Below are 21496 nucleotides of genomic sequence, written 5' to 3' on the forward strand. Positions count from 1 at the left end.
ATAAAGCTAAAAGAATAACTGTTTTGAGCAGCTAATTACCAATGCTAACGATCCCTATCACTTTTTGAAGAATTTAGGAAAATTTATTTTCAGGTCATTTTTTCGCATTTTTTGTAAGGGTTACATCATCAAAATTTGCAAAAAATGGCTAAAAAATAAATTTCCCATGTTTGAACACAGTTTGATTGCAAATTTAATTACGAGCTCAACGAGCTATGATATACTATGGTGAGACACTTACTTTTAAAGTTGTGGCCAAAAAACTGAATATTTTATTAGTGAAATTTTAAAAAAGTGTTTTTGCAAAAAAAATATTTTCGATTGGAATTTTCATCATATCTTGGCTAAATATGGTCATAAAGCTAAGAGAATAACTGTTTTGAGCAGCTAATTACCAATGCTAACGATCCCTATCACTTTTTGAAGTATTTAGGAAAATTTATTTTCAGGTCATTTTTTCGCATTTTTTGTAAGGGGTTACATCATCAAAATTTGCAAAAAATGGCGAAAAAATAAATTTCCCATGTTTGAACACAGTTTGATTGCAAATTTAATTACGAGCTCAACGAGCTATGATATTCTATGGTGAGACACTTACTTTTAAAGTTGTGGCCAAAAAACTGAATATTTTATTAGTGAAATTTTAAAAAAGTGTTTTTGCAAAAAAAAATATTTCCGATTGGAATTTTCATCATATCTTGGCTAAATATGGTCATAAAACTAAGAGAATAACTGTTTTGAGCAGCTAATTACCAATGCTAACGATCCCTATCACTTTTTGAAGAATTTAGGAAAATTTATTTTCAGGTCATTTTTTCGCATTTTTTGTAAGGGGTTACATCATCAAAATTTGCAAAAAATGGCTAAAAAATAAATTTCCCATGTTTGAACACAGTTTGATTGCAAATTTAATTACGAGCTCAACGAGCTATGATATTCTATGGTGAGACACTTACTTTTAAAGTTGTGGCCAAAAAACTGAATATTTTATTAGTGAAATTTTAAAAAAGTGTTTTTGCAAAAAAAAATATTTCCGATTGGAATTTTCATCATATCTTGGCTAAATATGGTCATAAAGCTAAGAGAATAACTGTTTTGAGCAGCTAATTACCAATGCTAACGATCCCTATCACTTTTTGAAGAATTTAGGAAAATTTATTTTCAGGTCATTTTTTCGCATTTTTTGTAAGGGGTTACATCATCAAAATTTGCAAAAAATGGCTAAAAAATAAATTTCCCATGTTTGAACACAGTTTGATTGCAAATTTAATTACGAGCTCAACGAGCTATGATATTCTATGGTGAGACACTTACTTTTAAAGTTGTGGCCAAAAAACTGAATATTTTATTAGTGAAATTTTAAAAAAGTGTTTTTGCAAAAAAAAATATTTCCGATTGGAATTTTCATCATATCTTGGCTAAATATGGTCATAAAGCTAAGAGAATAACTGTTTTGAGCAGCTAATTACCAATGCTAACGATCCCTATCACTTTTTGAAGAATTTAGGAAAATTTATTTTCAGGTATTTTTTCGCATTTTTTGTAAGGGGTTACATCATCAAAATTTGCAAAAAATGGCGAAAAAATAAATTTCCCATGTTTGAACACAGTTTGATTGCAAATTTAATTACGAGCTCAACGAGCTATGATATTCTATGGTGAGATACTTACTTTTAAAGTTGTGGCCAAAAAACTGAATATTTTATTAGTGAAATTTTAAAAAAGTGTTTTTGCAAAAAAAAAATTTCCGATTGGAATTTTCATCATATCTTGGCTAAATATGGTCATAAAGCTAAAGAATAACTGTTTTGAGCAGCTAATTACCAATGCTAACGATCCCTATCACTTTTTGAAGAATTTAGGAAAATTTATTTTCAGGTCATTTTTTCGCATTTTTTGTAAGGGTTACATCATCAAAATTTGCAAAAAATGGCTAAAAAATAAATTTCCCATGTTTGAACACAGTTTGATTGCAAATTTAATTACGAGCTCAACGAGCTATGATATTCTATGGTGAGACACTTACTTTTAAAGTTGTGGCCAAAAAACTGAATATTTTATTAGTGAAATTTTAAAAAAGTGTTTTTGCAAAAAAAAATATTTCCGATTGGAATTTTCATCATATCTTGGCTAAATATGGTCATAAAGCTAAGAGAATAACTGTTTTGAGCAGCTAATTACCAATGCTAACGATCCCTATCACTTTTTGAAGAATTTAGGAAAATTTATTTTCAGGTCATTTTTTCGCATTTTTTGTAAGGGGTTACATCATCAAAATTTGCAAAAAATGGCTAAAAAATAAATTTCCCATGTTTGAACACAGTTTGATTGCAAATTTAATTACGAGCTCAACGAGCTATGATATTCTATGGTGAGACACTTACTTTTAAAGTTGTGGCCAAAAAACTGAATATTTTATTAGTGAAATTTTAAAAAAGTGTTTTTGCAAAAAAAAATATTTCCGATTGGAATTTTCATCATATCTTGGCTAAATATGGTCATAAAGCTAAGAGAATAACTGTTTTGAGCAGCTAATTACCAATGCTAACGATCCCTATCACTTTTTGAAGAATTTAGGAAAATTTATTTTCAGGTCATTTTTTCGCATTTTTTGTAAGGGGTTACATCATCAAAATTTGCAAAAAATGGCTAAAAAATAAATTTCCCATGTTTGAACACAGTTTGATTGCAAATTTAATTACGAGCTCAACGAGCTATGATATTTATGGTGAGACACTTACTTTTAAAGTTGTGGCCAAAAAACTGAATATTTTATTAGTGAAATTTTAAAAAAGTGTTTTTGCAAAAAAAAATATTTCCGATTGGAATTTTCATCATATCTTGGCTAAATATGGTCATAAAGCTAAGAGAATAACTGTTTTGAGCAGCTAATTACCAATGCTAACGATCCCTATCACTTTTTGAAGAATTTAGGAAAATTTATTTTCAGGTCATTTTTTGCATTTTTTGTAAGGGGTTACATCATCAAAATTTGCAAAAAATGGCTAAAAAATAAATTTCCCATGTTTGAACACAGTTTGATTGCAAATTTAATTACGAGCTCAACGAGCTATGATATTCTATGGTGAGACACTTACTTTTAAAGTTGTGGCCAAAAAACTGAATATTTTATTAGTGAAATTTTAAAAAAGTGTTTTTGCAAAAAAAAATATTTCCGATTGGAATTTTCATCATATCTTGGCTAAATATGGTCATAAAGCTAAGAGAATAACTGTTTTGAGCAGCTAATTACCAATGCTAACGATCCCTATCACTTTTTGAAGAATTTAGGAAAATTTATTTTCAGGTCATTTTTTCGCATTTTTTGTAAGGGGTTACATCATCAAAATTTGCAAAAAATGGCAAAAAATAAATTTCCCATGTTTGAACACAGTTTGATTGCAAATTTAATTACGAGCTCAACGAGCTATGATATTCTATGGTGAGACACTTACTTTTAAAGTTGTGGCCAAAAAACTGAATATTTTATTAGTGAAATTTTAAAAAAGTGTTTTTGCAAAAAAAAATATTTCCGATTGGAATTTTCATCATATCTTGGCTAAATATGGTCATAAAGCTAAGAGAATAACTGTTTTGAGCAGCTAATTACCAATGCTAACGATCCCTATCACTTTTTGAAGAATTTAGGAAAATTTATTTTCAGGTCATTTTTTCGCATTTTTTGTAAGGGGTTACATCATCAAAATTTGCAAAAAATGGCTAAAAAATAAATTTCCCATGTTTGAACACAGTTTGATTGCAAATTTAATTACGAGCTCAACGAGCTATGATATTCTATGGTGAGACACTTACTTTTAAAGTTGTGGCCAAAAAACTGAATATTTTATTAGTGAAATTTTAAAAAAGTGTTTTTGCAAAAAAAAATATTTCCGATTGGAATTTTCATCATATCTTGGCTAAATATGGTCATAAAGCTAAGAGAATAACTGTTTTGAGCAGCTAATTACCAATGCTAACGATCCCTATCACTTTTTGAAGAATTTAGGAAAATTTATTTTCAGGTCATTTTTTCGCATTTTTTGTAAGGGGTTACATCATCAAAATTTGCAAAAAATGGCTAAAAAATAAATTTCCCATGTTTGAACACAGTTTGATTGCAAATTTAATTACGAGCTCAACGAGCTATGATATTCTATGGTGAGACACTTACTTTTAAAGTTGTGGCCAAAAAACTGAATATTTTATTAGTGAAATTTTAAAAAAGTGTTTTTGCAAAAAAAATATTTCCGATTGGAATTTTCATCATATCTTGGCTAAATATGGTCATAAAGCTAAGAGAATAACTGTTTTGAGCAGCTAATTACCAATGCTAACGATCCCTATCACTTTTTGAAGATTTAGGAAAATTTATTTTCAGGTCATTTTTTCGCATTTTTTGTAAGGGGTTACATCATCAAAATTTGCAAAAAATGGCTAAAAAATAAATTTCCCATGTTTGAACACAGTTTGATTGCAAATTTAATTACGAGCTCAACGAGCTATGATATTCTATGGTGAGACACTTACTTTTAAAGTTGTGGCCAAAAAACTGAATATTTTATTAGTGAAATTTTAAAAAAGTGTTTTTGCAAAAAAAAATATTTCCGATTGGAATTTTCATCATATCTTGGCTAAATATGGTCATAAAGCTAAGAGAATAACTGTTTTGAGCAGCTAATTACCAATGCTAACGATCCCTATCACTTTTTGAAGAATTTAGGAAAATTTATTTTCAGGTCATTTTTTCGCATTTTTTGTAAGGGGTTACATCATCAAAATTTGCAAAAAATGGCGAAAAAATAAATTTCCCATGTTTGAACACAGTTTGATTGCAAATTTAATTACGAGCTCAACGAGCTATGATATTCTATGGTGAGATACTTACTTTTAAAGTTGTGGCCATAAAACTGAATATTTTATTAGTGAAATTTTAAAAAAGTGTTTTTGCAAAAAAAAAATTTCCGATTGGAATTTTCATCATATCTTGGCTAAATATGGTCATAAAGCTAAGAGAATAACTGTTTTGAGCAGCTAATTACCAATGCTAACGATCCCTATCACTTTTTGAAGAATTTAGGAAAATTTATTTTCAGGTCATTTTTTCGCATTTTTTGTAAGGGGTTACATCATCAAAATTTGCAAAAAATGGCGAAAAAATAAATTTCCCATGTTTGAACACAGTTTGATTGCAAATTTAATTACGAGCTCAACGAGCTATGATATTCTATGGTGAGACACTTACTTTTAAAGTTGTGGCCAAAAAACTGAATATTTTATTAGTGAAATTTTAAAAAAGTGTTTTTGCAAAAAAAAATATTTCCGATTGGAATTTTCATCATATCTTGGCTAAATATGGTCATAAAGCTAAGAGAATAACTGTTTTGAGCAGCTAATTACCAATGCTAACGATCCCTATCACTTTTTGAAGAATTTAGGAAAATTTATTTTCAGGTCATTTTTTCGCATTTTTTGTAAGGGGTTACATCATCAAAATTTGCAAAAAATGGCTAAAAAATAAATTTCCCATGTTTGAACACAGTTTGATTGCAAATTTAATTACGAGCTCAACGAGCTATGATATTCTATGGTGAGACACTTACTTTTAAAGTTGTGGCCAAAAAACTGAATATTTTATTAGTGAAATTTTAAAAAAGTGTTTTTGCAAAAAAAAATATTTCCGATTGGAATTTTCATCATATCTTGGCTAAATATGGTCATAAAGCTAAGAGAATAACTGTTTTGAGCAGCTAATTACCAATGCTAACGATCCCTATCACTTTTTGAAGAATTTAGGAAAATTTATTTTCAGGTCATTTTTTCGCATTTTTTGTAAGGGGTTACATCATCAAAATTTGCAAAAAATGACTAAAAAATAAATTTCCCATGTTTGAACACAGTTTGATTGCAAATTTAATTACGAGCTCAACGAGCTATGATATTCTATGGTGAGACACTTACTTTTAAAGTTGTGGCCAAAAAACTGAATATTTTATTAGTGAAATTTTAAAAAAGTGTTTTTGCAAAAAAAATATTTCCGATTGGAATTTTCATCATATCTTGGCTAAATATGGTCATAAAGCTAAGAGAATAACTGTTTTGAGCAGCTAATTACCAATGCTAACGATCCCTATCACTTTTTGAAGTATTTAGGAAAATTTATTTTCAGGTCATTTTTTCGCATTTTTTGTAAGGGGTTACATCATCAAAATTTGCAAAAAATGGCTAAAAAATAAATTTCCCATGTTTGAACACAGTTTGATTGCAAATTTAATTACGAGCTCAACGAGCTATGATATTCTATGGTGAGACACTTACTTTTAAAGTTGTGGCCAAAAAACTGAATATTTTATTAGTGAAATTTTAAAAAAGTGTTTTTGCAAAAAAAAATATTTCCGATTGGAATTTTCATCATATCTTGGCTAAATATGGTCATAAAGCTAAGAGAATAACTGTTTTGAGCAGCTAATTACCAATGCTAACGATCCCTATCACTTTTTGAAGAATTTAGGAAAATTTATTTTCAGGTCATTTTTTTGCATTTTTTGTAAGGGGTTACATCATCAAAATTTGCAAAAAATGGCGAAAAAATAAATTTCCCATGTTTGAACACAGTTTGATTGCAAATTTAATTACGAGCTCAACGAGCTATGATATTCTATGGTGAGACACTTACTTTTAAAGTTGTGGCCAAAAAACTGAATATTTTATTAGTGAAATTTTAAAAAAGTGTTTTTGCAAAAAAAAATATTTCCGATTGGAATTTTCATCATATCTTGGCTAAATATGGTCATAAAGCTAAGAGAATAACTGTTTTGAGCAGCTAATTACCAATGCTAACGATCCCTATCACTTTTTGAAGAATTTAGGAAAATTTATTTTCAGGTCATTTTTTCGCATTTTTTGTAAGGGGTTACATCATCAAAATTTGCAAAAAATGGCTAAAAAATAAATTTCCCATGTTTGAACACAGTTTGATTGCAAATTTAATTACGAGCTCAACGAGCTATGATATTCTATGGTGAGACACTTACTTTTAAAGTTGTGGCCAAAAAACTGAATATTTTATTAGTGAAATTTTAAAAAAGTGTTTTTGCAAAAAAAAATATTTCCGATTGGAATTTTCATCATATCTTGGCTAAATATGGTCATAAAGCTAAGAGAATAACTGTTTTGAGCAGCTAATTACCAATGCTAACGATCCCTATCACTTTTTGAAGAATTTAGGAAAATTTATTTTCAGGTCATTTTTTCGCATTTTTTGTAAGGGGTTACATCATCAAAATTTGCAAAAAATGGCTAAAAAATAAATTTCCCATGTTTGAACACAGTTTGATTGCAAATTTAATTACGAGCTCAACGAGCTATGATATTCTATGGTGAGACACTTACTTTTAAAGTTGTGGCCAAAAAACTGAATATTTTATTAGTGAAATTTTAAAAAAGTGTTTTTGCAAAAAAAAATATTTCCGATTGGAATTTTCATCATATCTTGGCTAAATATGGTCATAAAGCTAAGAGAATAACTGTTTTGAGCAGCTAATTACCAATGCTAACGATCCCTATCACTTTTTGAAGAATTTAGGAAAATTTATTTTCAGGTCATTTTTTCGCATTTTTTGTAAGGGGTTACATCATCAAAATTTGCAAAAAATGGCTAAAAAATAAATTTCCCATGTTTGAACACAGTTTGATTGCAAATTTAATTACGAGCTCAACGAGCTATGATATTCTATGGTGAGACACTTACTTTTAAAGTTGTGGCCAAAAAACTGAATATTTTATTAGTGAAATTTTAAAAAAGTGTTTTTGCAAAAAAAAATATTTCCGATTGGAATTTTCATCATATCTTGGCTAAATATGGTCATAAAGCTAAGAGAATAACTGTTTTGAGCAGCTAATTACCAATGCTAACGATCCCTATCACTTTTTGAAGAATTTAGGAAAATTTATTTTCAGGTCATTTTTTTGCATTTTTTGTAAGGGGTTACATCATCAAAATTTGCAAAAAATGGCTAAAAAATAAATTTCCCATGTTTGAACACAGTTTGATTGCAAATTTAATTACGAGCTCAACGAGCTATGATATTTTATGGTGAGACACTTACTTTTAAAGTTGTGGCCAAAAAACGGAATATTTTATTAGTGAAATTTTAAAAAAGTGTTTTTGCAAAAAAAAATATTTCCGATTGGAATTTTCATCATATCTTGGCTAAATATGGTCATAAAGCTAAGAGAATAACTGTTTTGAGCAGCTAATTACCAATGCTAACGATCCCTATCACTTTTTGAAGAATTTAGGAAAATTTATTTTCAGGTCATTTTTTCGCATTTTTTGTAAGGGGTTACATCATCAAAATTTGCAAAAAATGGCGAAAAAATAAATTTCCCATGTTTGAACACAGTTTGATTGCAAATTTAATTACGAGCTCAACGAGCTATGATATTCTATGGTGAGACACTTACTTTTAAAGTTGTGGCCAAAAAACTGAATATTTTATTAGTGAAATTTTAAAAAAGTGTTTTTGCAAAAAAAAATATTTCCGATTGGAATTTTCATCATATCTTGGCTAAATATGGTCATAAAGCTAAGAGAATAACTGTTTTGAGCAGCTAATTACCAATGCTAACGATCCCTATCACTTTTTGAAGAATTTAGGAAAATTTATTTTCAGGTCATTTTTTCGCATTTTTTGTAAGGGGTTACATCATCAAAATTTGCAAAAAATGGCGAAAAAATAAATTTCCCATGTTTGAACACAGTTTGATTGCAAATTTAATTACGAGCTCAACGAGCTATGATATTCTATGGTGAGACACTTACTTTTAAAGTTGTGGCCAAAAAACTGAATATTTTATTAGTGAAATTTTAAAAAAGTGTTTTTGCAAAAAAAAATATTTCCGATTGGAATTTTCATCATATCTTGGCTAAATATGGTCATAAAGCTAAGAGAATAACTGTTTTGAGCAGCTAATTACCAATGCTAACGATCCCTATCACTTTTTGAAGAATTTAGGAAAATTTATTTTCAGGTCATTTTTTCGCATTTTTTGTAAGGGGTTACATCATCAAAATTTGCAAAAAATGGCTAAAAAATAAATTTCCCATGTTTGAACACAGTTTGATTGCAAATTTAATTACGAGCTCAACGAGCTATGATATTCTATGGTGAGACACTTACTTTTAAAGTTGTGGCCAAAAAACTGAATATTTTATTAGTGAAATTTTAAAAAAGTGTTTTTGCAAAAAAAAATATTTCCGATTGGAATTTTCATCATATCTTGGCTAAATATGGTCATAAAGCTAAGAGAATAACTGTTTTGAGCAGCTAATTACCAATGCTAACGATCCCTATCACTTTTTGAAGAATTTAGGAAAATTTATTTTCAGGTCATTTTTTCGCATTTTTTGTAAGGGGTTACATCATCAAAATTTGCAAAAAATGGCGAAAAAATAAATTTCCCATGTTTGAACACAGTTTGATTGCAAATTTAATTACGAGCTCAACGAGCTATGATATTCTATGGTGAGATACTTACTTTTAAAGTTGTGGCCATAAAACTGAATATTTTATTAGTGAAATTTTAAAAAAGTGTTTTTGCAAAAAAAAAAATTTCCGATTGGAATTTTCATCATATCTTGGCTAAATATGGTCATAAAGCTAAGAGAATAACTGTTTTGAGCAGCTAATTACCAATGCTAACGATCCCTATCACTTTTTGAAGAATTTAGGAAAATTTATTTTCAGGTCATTTTTTCGCATTTTTTGTAAGGGGTTACATCATCAAAATTTGCAAAAAATGGCTAAAAAATAAATTTCCCATGTTTGAACACAGTTTGATTGCAAATTTAATTACGAGCTCAACGAGCTATGATATTCTATGGTGAGACACTTACTTTTAAAGTTGTGGCCAAAAAACTGAATATTTTATTAGTGAAATTTTAAAAAAGTGTTTTTGCAAAAAAAAATATTTCCGATTGGAATTTTCATCATATCTTGGCTAAATATGGTCATAAAGCTAAGAGAATAACTGTTTTGAGCAGCTAATTACCAATGCTAACGATCCCTATCACTTTTTGAAGAATTTAGGAAAATTTATTTTCAGGTCATTTTTTCGCATTTTTTGTAAGGGGTTACATCATCAAAATTTGCAAAAAATGGCGAAAAAATAAATTTCCCATGTTTGAACACAGTTTGATTGCAAATTTAATTACGAGCTCAACGAGCTATGATATTCTATGGTGAGACACTTACTTTTAAAGTTGTGGCCAAAAAACTGAATATTTTATTAGTGAAATTTTAAAAAAGTGTTTTTGCAAAAAAAAATATTTCCGATTGGAATTTTCATCATATCTTGGCTAAATATGGTCATAAAGCTAAGAGAATAACTGTTTTGAGCAGCTAATTACCAATGCTAACGATCCCTATCACTTTTTGAAGAATTTAGGAAAATTTATTTTCAGGTCATTTTTTCGCATTTTTTGTAAGGGGTTACATCATCAAAATTTGCAAAAAATGGCTAAAAAATAAATTTCCCATGTTTGAACACAGTTTGATTGCAAATTTAATTACGAGCTCAACGAGCTATGATATTCTATGGTGAGACACTTACTTTTAAAGTTGTGGCCAAAAAACTGAATATTTTATTAGTGAAATTTTAAAAAAGTGTTTTTGCAAAAAAAAATATTTCCGATTGGAATTTCAGATTATGTTCGTGTGGTAACAAAATGCCATTAATTTGCCATAAAATTAACTTATTTTATTTATTGTAAGCAAAATTGTGAGAATTTTAAGTTGAAATAACCAGGCGAACTTGAATTCCAGTGAACAGTTCGCAAAGATTGCAACAATTTGGCACAGGAAATCCAGATTATCCGATAGCAATAAACCCCCAAACATACCCATTAATCCGCAGATAAAAACAAGAACATTTTGTTATACATTTCTTTTGTTTTATTTTTTTGTATTTGTTTTTATTTTGTTTTGTTTGCTTTTTAATATGTTGTATTTAATTTTATATTATTATTTTTAAGCTTACAACTTAAGGCATAAAGTTACAACTAAAACTTAAGTGCTAAACATCATTATCATGTATCGATCATAATCAGCTCTAGCTCTGCGACTCGGCGCACATTATATGCATATACTCCACATAATATTGTTGTTTACTTTTCTCTTCGCTCCTCCCTCGTGTGTTATCTGCATTCATAATTTGTGTTTATTGTTATCAATATGCACTCAAAAACCGCCTTTACTCGTAATTTTTGTATGTTTGTTTTTTTTTTGTTGTTTTTGCGTTTTCCCATACAACTATATCGATTTTTAATTGATACAACAGAAAAAAAAACGGGAAAAACAAAACAATAAAGGTCCTTCAATATAGCGAATTTGAATTTGTTTTTTTTTTATGTGATTTGCTTAAATCATTTTCAGGGCACGCCTTGTGCATACACATTGTTTTGTTTTACATCCATTCAGCCGACGTTTTTGTAGTTCGCCCAGCTATAAAATTCGGTTATTCATACATTATTCATTTATATATATATATTCATTTATATGTGTAGAAAGTGCTCACAATCGAGGATCGGCCAGCGGCGATCGGAGTGAGGGCGACGCCAGCTGTTTCGTTGTGTGGGCGGCTGCTCCTCGAGTCCTTGTTCGTCCGCGAGTCTGTCCGCGTGTCCGTTCGTCCAGTTCCGGCCGCTATCGCCCCACCCCCGTCCATCCGCTCGAACCTCTGGCGCTGTTTATGATTTATTCCATTAGTTGTTATGCTGCCGCTTTACATACATTTATTATCATATATATATATATATTTTGTAAAATTTTCTGTATATATAGAATTTGTTTTTATTTAATTTATATATATATATTTATAAAAAAAAATACGCTTCCTGCTCTTAACTAAAACGTTGCTGCGCGCCGCTCGGCCAGAGTTGCGTTTCGGGTTTTCCGTATCCGTTTCCGCTCGATTTCGGATTTGGGTTGCGAATATCTGTGTCGTTAGCTTTTACATACACACACATATATATGTATATATATGAATGTATATATATATATCGTTTATCTTTTAATATTTTACAATTTTTGTTTTGTTGAATAAGTCTTAGCGTTTGTTGTTTACTTCATATATATTTACTATAAAGATTTTGTTTCGTTTTTAGTTTCATTATGTATTAAAAATATTAATTTTTTTTGTTTTCACGTTTTTCAATTGGTTGCCCCACGTTTGTTTCGCGTTTGCGTGTAAAAAAAAAATAAGTTTAAAAAAACGAATTAAACAGTAAAGTAGTTAAACACTAAAACTGTTTCGTATGACATAAGTGTTATATAAAAAAATATGCGTATGTATATCCCATATATATTTCTATGTATTGGGCTTACTTTTAATTTACTTACATTAAAACTTTCATTAGCTTAGCAATTAAACGTACATAATTCAATAGCGCTTGCCTAAGATGGGAATTAAACACAATCATGCTCCACAAATTAGGCCTTGCATATAAAAATAGCAAAAAAAAACGAATAGTAGTAGTAAATGTATTGATAAGATTGATTAAATGATGCTCATTAAAATTATGCGCAGTTTTTATGAAATTTACAATAAGTCGTTTAAATAATGATTAAAGTGTTTTATAGGTAATATATATATATATTTACTTGATTCTCGTTTACTTGATTTCTTTTGCTTAGGTTTTTTGTTTTCTTTTGTTTTTTTTTTCTAAGAACAGCCCAACAGTGTGTTTTATTATTTTGTTTACTCCTTATGCTCATAGTGTATTGTATATATATATGTGTGTGTGGTGTGATCTTTAGTTTTATATATATATATATATGCATCTAAATTGTTCTCACTACCATTCTCATAACGTTCTGACTCGGGGTGCTGAGGCTGGAGCTGTGTGAGGAGCAGAGGGAACCTGTCTTTCGACCGAAAGACAAAGGTCAAAGGTCAAAGGACAAAGGACATATGACAAGAACAAGAACATGACAAAAAAGAACATGGACATGGACACACGCGTCTACACAAATAGGGACAAATAGTACAATTAGGCGACATAAAGAATACGGATTTCGTTTTGCTCAAAATTAAGCATTTTTATATACAATTACAAATGATTTGCGTTAAATTACTAAGAAAATGTTTTAAATCACGCTTTAAAAAGTCTTTTTTCGGACGTGCCAAATTTACAATCCATTTAATTAAAGTTTTAGTTTTAAGCTAGTCTGCATTCTCCTGCATCCACAATTGTTTATTTGCACTTTTTTAAATTGTCTAAATAATTTTCATTGGACAAAAAACTATACCTAGATGTTGTCAAGCCTGCCTGCCGTCTGCTCTCCACTTGACTCCTCTCCGCATCTCTTCTGATCTCTCAATTGCCTGCCTATTATTTGCCAGCTCTTAGTTTAATTCTTCTCTTTTTTAAAGCCTTTTTCTTATCTGTTATTTTTTTTTTTACACATGTCGTTTGCCTAGCTCGCGCATCTTGTTCAACAACTCATGGTGTTTCATTTTGCATACGCTTATTGGTAATCTGCATATGCTGTTGCTGCTGCTGCTATTGTTGTTGCTAATGTTGCAGATGCTGCTGTCAGTAGTAGCCCGGATTGCCGCCGGCAGAGCTGCCTCCGTTGCCTCCCGGATAATGCTCGCTGGCATAGTAGAGACTCCTCTGCTGCTGGTGGAGTTGCTGCTGCTGTTGCTGCTGCTGCTGGTGGAGTTGCTGCTGCTGGGACTGCAATGGAGGTGGCAGCACCGTGGTCTGGTAGAGCTGCTGCTGGCGATGTGGCGACTGCTGCTGCTGGACAAGATGCGGATGCGGTGGCTGCTGTTGTTGTTGTTGTTGTTGCTGATGCTGGGAGTGTCGCCGGTAGCCAGGATAGCCGTATACCACGCTCGTGCTGCTGCCGGGCGGTAGTGCTGCTGCTACTGCTATTGTCGCTGGCCGCAGGTGCGACGCCGACGCCGATGACGACGCCGGCAGTCACAACTAATCTTCGTCGCTGAGGGCGTCGTACTTGGACAACAGCAGCGGCTTGGACTCACTGGCCGCCGCTGCAACTGCAGCGGCCACCGCAGCAGACGCTTGCGATGAGCTGGAATTGTGACCGCCACCGCCGCCGCCACCGCTTCCTGGTCCGCCGCCGCCCGGGCCACCGCCTCCAACTGAGACACCACCTGGTCCGCCTGCAATTCCCCCAGAGCCGCCGCCCACCACCAAGGACACCCCGCCACCGACTGCACCCAGTTCACTCAAGGCATGTGCAGCCTTGGCCTTGGCAAAGGCACCAGGTGGTGCCACCGCCTGGTGGGCTAGCTGCAACGGTTGGTGGGGCGGCAATCCTCCGGCGGCACCGGGCACGTTCAGGGCGCTGTAGGGGAAGGCGTAGGTGCTGGGGGCGTAGGCCGCCGCCGGTGGGTGATACGGCAAATGGTGGCTATTGGCGCCCGAAACGGAGACCGAAACTGAACCACTGCCAGCTGAGCGCCGCCCACTGGCATCTACCACCTCGTATTGGTTGGGCGTCTTACGTGACACACTGATCTCTGGTGGCGGTGGTTCCTTACTCCTGTGCTGCAACTCCATAGCAGCGGCATGGGCGACATGGGCCGCGTGCGCCACATGTGCAGCATGGACGGCGGCGTGCGAATGGGCCACCATATCGGCGGTTACTTCATCCTCTGTTCGCACCTCCACAGTCCGGTTCTTTCCATAACCAATGTCGTCGCGCATCACCTCAGCGATGCGGGTCTTCACATAGTTGTCAATGGTGGTGGCACCGCCTCCGGATCCAGGACCTCCGCCGCCAGGTGCTCCACCACCACCGCTAGGCGTTCCTCTCTGCTCGGGCAGCACGACACGGCTGGGTAGGAAGAACTGACCTGCTTCTCCACCCGCTCCCGTCGTTCCCATCACATGATGTAGCATTATATCATGATTGAATTTTCGCGGACTGACCGCCTGGGGCATTCGAATTATGTTGCGTCCATCCTCGCCAGGTGTGCTGGCTCTGCCGGCGCCACCACCACCGCTACCCGGGCCGCCCGATCCTCCGCCCTGACCAGCTCCACCTGGAGCCGAGCCCGAGCCAGTGCCCGGCATCTGCGGATGATGTTGCTGGGCATGGTGTTGCTGCTGCTGCTGGGCGTGATGTTGCTGCTGGTGTTGCTGCTGCTGCTGGGAATGGTGCTTCGCTTCCTCGGCCTTCTGTTGCATGCGACGGTTCTGCTTCCAGCGATCCGGCGGCAGGATGGACTGCGTCTCCTGCAGATAGGCCATAAAAGGTGGCGTGGGCCGCAGATGTGGATTGGTGCCGTAGTCATTGGTAATTATCGAATCGGTTAGTTCCCCGAAGGTAATGCTCTTTGTATGAATCTGCTGGGGACTGGGCGCTGATCCGCCAGCCTGCGAGGTCGGTGTCCTTAGCTGACCGTGCACGGATCTGGACTGCGACGATTGCGACGGAGGCGGAGCTTGCTGCTGCTGCTGCTGGGCAACTGCTGCGGCTGCCGCTGAGATGCGCTCCTGATCTAAATCAATGTTAATCACACTGGGCGATCCCGACGAGCTGGGCTTGCCATTGTTCTCCGCCGTAAGCATTGATCCCGCTCCGCCCTCGAGCGGCTGGCGTAGATCGCGCAGGTACATCGGATGGAGCACATTGGCTGGCGAGGATCGAGTGCCGGTGCCGCCTCCCGATCCGGATCCACGTGGTGGCAACGGGGCATGGACGAACGATGGGCGCGGAAACTCGCGACTGGGGCCTGCGGTGGCATCATTGGAACGATTGATCTCATGCTTGATGATGGCGTCGATCAGACTCTGGGCGCTCAGTTGCCCGGGCGTATCCTCTGGAGCTGGACCGCCATGTGCCTGACGATAGTACCTGTAGGGTGATTAGTTTTATTAGCGATTTCGCTTATCTGGCTACCGATTATCGGGCTACTTGTATATGTGATTAATACTTACGATTCCCGTTCGCGATCTGGGATTGAGCGTGGTGGTCCAGTTTCCGGAACCGAAGTCCGCAGAAACTGGCCAGGTGATGGTCCTCCGCCGCCGGCGCCACCTGATGCAGTGACCACATTGCCGGCGAACATGCGCTCCATGCGCCGACTATCGCGCTCCCGTTCTTCGGCCACCACACGCCGCTCCCGATCCTGTTCACGTCGCTCGCGCTCACGTTCACGCTCGCGTTCTCGTTCGCGCTCTCGTTCCCGCTGCTCACGCTCCCTTTCCCGCTCACGATCCCGTTCACGCATCCGTTCCTGCATCTCCCTGTCCCGCTCCAGGGCATGGTTGTGCTGCTGCTGGGCCTGGTGCTGCTGGTGGCGCAGCACACGTTTCGCCTGATCCATCTGCCGCTGCATATCGACCTGGGCCGCCACATTGAGGCTACGGTAATGCTGTTGCTGCGCAATCTGCTGCTGCACCAGGGTATGGTGGTGCAGGGTCAGATCGCGATACCGCTGATCGTGGTGTGCGGTCGGCGGCGGTGGCTGGGCCACGCCGACCACAGCGTGGGGCGGCAGAGGCGATGGTCCAAGTGGTGGACCAGATCCGGGCACTTGTCCCGGCGCTGGTGCGGCACCCGGCGACTTGTCATCCTTTTGCGACGGCACCGGTAACTGCGGCTGCTGCACGGCCACGTCCACAAACGAGGCCAATGCATCGTGACCACCTATGAAATTGGCTGTATTAGTTTATGTTCACGATGGCCGACTGGAAGATTTGAAAAAACTTACTTGGAGCATATTGATACGGCGGCATGTGCATCCTGCTCGGTGGCGGAGCAGCGGGTGATGGTGGCTTGGAGCCCGTGTTGTGCCTCTGGATGACGCCTTGGCGCTGTGGCGGCGGCGTGCGATGCGGACTCGGAGTGCTGGATTATAGAAGATAGGAAATGTGTCAATAAAAACATACAGTGGATGCAAATTTCATTCCCATTCCCACTTACCTATTGGCATGATCGGCTGGCGATGCACGACTGGAGTACTCCGGTCGGCCTCGTGGTGCCGATTCCTTGTCGCCGCCGTAGGCGAAGCCACTAGCGCTGCCCACACTGTTTCGTGGCGAGGGCGACTCCTTGTCGGAACCACCGCCGCCTCCACCGCCACTGGCACTGCTGCCGCGCGACATGTTGCGCTGTTGCTGCTGCTGTTGCTGCTGCTGGCCCTGCATCTGCTGTGAGGTTATGTAGTCGTGCATCACGATTTGGCGCGTGCTCAGCACCTGCGGCTGCTCCACCACGCCGCCGAACGGCGACCGGGCATAGGGGGAGCTCACACCCACACCATAGCCCTGGGGCGGTGGCGCCTGTGGAGACGATTGCTGCGGCGGCGGCGGCAATTGCTGATTGCCACCCGGTTGTTGGGCGGGACTGTGGCGCTGGGAGCTCTTGTAGTAGCTCTCGTATGGCCGCTTGCTCTCCAAATGATGCGGCGGCATGTGCAGCGGTGTGCCCTGCGTTATCGAGCCATGCTTGCCGCTGCCACTTGCTCCTCCGGGTCCACCCGAGCCCACTCCCTCTGGTGTCGTTTGCCTGACCAGGCCATCGAACTTGGGACTCAGCAGGGAGGAGGGTGCTGCTGCTGCCGTCGCTGGTGCATGCACGATGATCTGTTGCTGGGCACTGTTGGCCGGTGTTCCATGGGTGATCGAGCCGCTCTTCACCAGCAATTGCTGTTGTGCTGCAGCCGCCTGTTGTTGCTGTTGCTGCTGCTGCGATGGCGAGTGTCCGTGACTGGGATGCAAGTGGTGGGCCTGCTGGGGACTCAGCTTGGGTGGCGCCTTGGCCACACCCCTGCCGGATGGAGGCTGTGCCGGGGGCGGTTGTCCAGCTCTCGGCGGCAGCTGACCTTGCCCGGAAATCGAAATGGGTACGGGCACTGGGACTGGTTGAAGATACAGTGCGCTGCCAGGCACACCGGGCAGCACACCGGGCACCACGCCACCGCCGCCGATGGCCTTGACCACTCCGTGCGGCGGTGTGGGATACAGATACGAACTGGGTGCAGCCAGCGAAGGAACGGTTACGGTGTCACCGCGATACATGCCACCAGAGCGTACAATGTGCTTCATCGACATGGTCGGCGGTGGTGGGCCATGATGTCGGTCCGAGGAGGACGGTCCACCCGATCCAGAGCTAGACGAGCTAGATCCTCCGGCTCCCGTGTGCGGCGAGTGACCATCGCGCGGCGGCTTCTTGATGCTCAAGTCCAACGTTTGCGGCTCCGGTTCCGGCACTTGCAGCTGCGGATGCTGACCATGCGACGAATGCTGCGGATGGGCCGGATGCTGTGTATGCGACGGATGGGCAGGATGTACCGAGTGCTGCGACGGTAGTGGAATACCCCGTTGCGGATGCGCTACTGGCACATTGTAGATAATGGTCTCCGGCGGCGTGGCCGTCGAGTGACTGGACGTACCGCCGCTCTTCGATGATCCGCTAGAGCTCTTGACAACCGGCGTTATGGTGGCCTTGTCCACACCGATTCCTCCGGCGGAACTTGCATGGGCCATAAGGCCCGGATGACCAAGTTGCCCCACCACGCCCATGTGCGAATTGACCACTGACAAGGTGGCTAGGCTATCGCTGGTTCCGTTGTTGCTGCCTGCACATCCTGTGCTGGTGGGTGTCAGCGGATGAGCCGGTGGCGGTGGTGCCACTGCAGCTGGTCGGGATGTTAGCTTCTGTACGGAGGTGCCATGCGGCAAACTACCGGCAGCCGAGGTGGGCGGTGCTCCGCCAGCCTGCTGCTGCTGCTGCTTCAGAATACCCGAATCCTGGCGGTATTCCCTTACAATGGTCAGCTCCTTGCGTTCCAGATTGTTGGCAGATTGCTGCTGCTGCTGTTGTTGCTGCTGCTGTTGCTGCTGCTGCTGCTGCTGCTGTTGCTGCTGCTGCTGCTGGGATGGGGACTGGCTTTGTCCCTGAGTCTGACCCTGACCCTGGCCCTGTCCTTGCCCCTGACCCTGCTGCTGGCCCTGTCCGCCCTTAGGTTGCGGGCCCTTGTGCTTCAGCGAACGCTCAATCACCGAGAATACGCAATCCTGCACATTGTTGACCGCCTCGCGTCGCATACTAATCGGTCCGTTGACCTGTTGGCCTGGAGCTCCACCGGGTTGGACACCACCACCCGGCACCATATTGGCCACCGGCGGCTGCAGACCCGCCACATTATTGGCATGACCTCCATGTCCATGTCCATGGCCGTGGAATAGGACCTTGGGACTCTGACGATTGGCCGGCGAGTTCTCGTTCTCCTCATCCGCCGTTTCCGTGGCCGAGGAATCGTACTCCTCGCTGGTCTTCTGCTTCTTCGGTGCCTGGCCAGCGGCGGGTGGCAGTAGGCGATCATTGTCGCCCGCTGGCTGGCCCCCGCCCGATCCCGCCTTGCTGCTCATTCGGGTCGGTGTGATGATCAGTGGTGTTCCCTGATCTCCACCTCGTGCAGATGATCCCTTCTGCTGTGGAGCTGGCGGGGGCTGTGGCTGCGATAGCTGCTGTTGCTGCTGCTGCTGCTGTTGCTGCTTGACCATCGTAAGGGACTTGTGCCGCTGCAGATTCTCCGGACTCTCAACGGAAGCGGTATCGGATCCGCCCGGCTCCCGTTCATCACACGACGAGGTACTGACATCCGTCTCATCGCCGCCACTGCCGCTGCCCGCACCGCCACTGGAGCCATCGGTGAGATTCAGCTGCGGATCCAGCTTGCGGCGGATGCGCATTAGGCAGGCCGAGCAGCAGCGCGTGGCGTGCGGCGGTATCTGGAACTCGGCCATCACCGGATCACGCACCTCGGGCGCCAGTTCGAAGAGACGGGAGGGAATGTTCCGCAGGCGCTGGGCCCGATCCTTGGGATTCGGGCACGTGGGCAGCGGACAGTTGGGATAGCGGCTGCGCACCGACTTGCCTTGGCAGCTATTGCAGACACGCGCTCCCGCCGGGATCGTCTCGTCCGGAATGCCGTACTGCTGGCCACGCCCCTTCTTCAGTGGGCGGGTGCGCGGACACGCCTCCGCCTTGCACACAAAGCAGCTGGCCAGTTTGTCTGTAAGAAGAATTGAAATACTAAGTTTAGTGGATAGACCTTCAGTTATCTCTATAAGAAAGTTATATATTTAAGTGCTAAAAATTTTCAATAAATTCTTTTGATTCCAAAACCTTATTGATTCAAAAAATTATCTTTTTCATCCCCTAATGATTTTAAAATTCCATGAGATTATTCCTAATACCATTATTATTCGCTCACAAAGCGTTGCGAAATATTTGTAGAGTGTAGGCAAAAGTTATGCAAACACATTAAAAAATGCGATTTAATTAAAGCTACTGGTCAGGCAAAGAAGGGGAAATCCGGGAGGAGAGGAGAAGGGGGAGGGGGAAGCGCTTTCATTAAGCCACTTAACAAATAATGAGCAGCAGCCAATTGAATATTTTAAAACGCCTTCCATCCACCCCACAGTTTTTCTCGATGGGAGAAACGGCAGGAGGGATACAAGGATGCGGCTCAGGACGATTGCTGATGGATGGATGGATGGATGGATGGTTGGTTGGTTGGTTGGATGGCAATAACTGCAAGTGACTAGAGTGAAATGGATCTATCTGGATCTAGAAAATATGGGTAAGATATATGCAACTAAATGCTGAAAATATTTTTGAAATCATTGCTAAATTATTATTTGTATTTGCCTTAAAAATGATTATCAATCCCTTTCAATCATCATTCAATATAATGGGTTTGATTGAAACTTTCGCATAAATTGGATTATCGCAGAAAACATCCCCCTAACCGATGGGAAAAGCCAGAGGAGCACCCACCCACCACCACCCACTGAAAATCCTGATGCGGTGGCAAAATTTTGTGTTTGTCTTAGTTTTTTGTCTTGCCACTTAAATAATTTTCAAATTTTAATGATGTGCAAATAGAGCGCGCGGTGGCAAACACAATTGCGGCATTTAACCAAAATCAATGTAATTAAAATAAAGCGAGTGAGATGAGATGATGAAACGCGGGCTGTGGGTGGCGATAGAAAGAATAATTGCAAGTAAAATCAATCAGCGTTTTAAATGTCAGATAGACTGGCTGCTGACCAAACAGAGAGAGGGAGAAAGAGCGAGAGAGAGAGGGGAGAGAGTAGAGTCCTTTTCGTCCTTGTGGCAGCAGCAGTCTACTTTCCACCCAACCAAACCCCCTGCACTTTCTCCAGCCTGCGTATTTCGCGAGTCTCGGCGGAATATGAAAATACATCAAAGTAGCCTTCGCTCGCTTTACCCCACATTTTGCACCACCTGCCAGCCACCCAACCACCCACTCCACCCACGCCACCCACGCCACCCACTTCACCCAACTTTTTACGCTGTCCGAGCAAAGGAAGGAAAAAACTGATGAGTAAAATGCTTTTTGAGCGTTAAAATTTTAATAAGCCACTCATTTTAATTTTGATTGTTAAGCGGGGAGCGGGGAGCGGGCTGCGGGGTGGGAGTGCAGA

General features: G+C 40.1%; 1 protein-coding gene across 6 annotated transcripts in view; it reads right to left on the bottom strand.

The window, feature by feature from the left end:
- Window positions 1-13972: 13972 nt before the first annotated feature.
- Window positions 13973-21496, bottom strand: part of LOC117146658 — a 54297-nt gene continuing 46773 nt past the window's right edge. For all 6 annotated transcript variants that reach the window (XM_033312998.1, XM_033312997.1, XM_033312996.1 and 3 more), the window contains 4 exons: window positions 16962-20058; window positions 16750-16886; window positions 15974-16685; window positions 13973-15890 (listed from right to left, as the gene is read on the bottom strand). In XM_033312998.1, coding sequence (XP_033168889.1) covers window positions 13994-15890; window positions 15974-16685; window positions 16750-16886; window positions 16962-20058 — 5843 coding nt within the window. In that variant the 3' untranslated portion in view covers window positions 13973-13993. The remainder of the gene's footprint in view (window positions 15891-15973; window positions 16686-16749; window positions 16887-16961; window positions 20059-21496) is intronic.

Source organism: Drosophila mauritiana, chromosome X (genome assembly GCF_004382145.1).
Source record: "Drosophila mauritiana strain mau12 chromosome X, ASM438214v1, whole genome shotgun sequence".
Lineage (NCBI taxonomy): Eukaryota > Metazoa > Arthropoda > Insecta > Diptera > Drosophilidae > Drosophila > Drosophila mauritiana.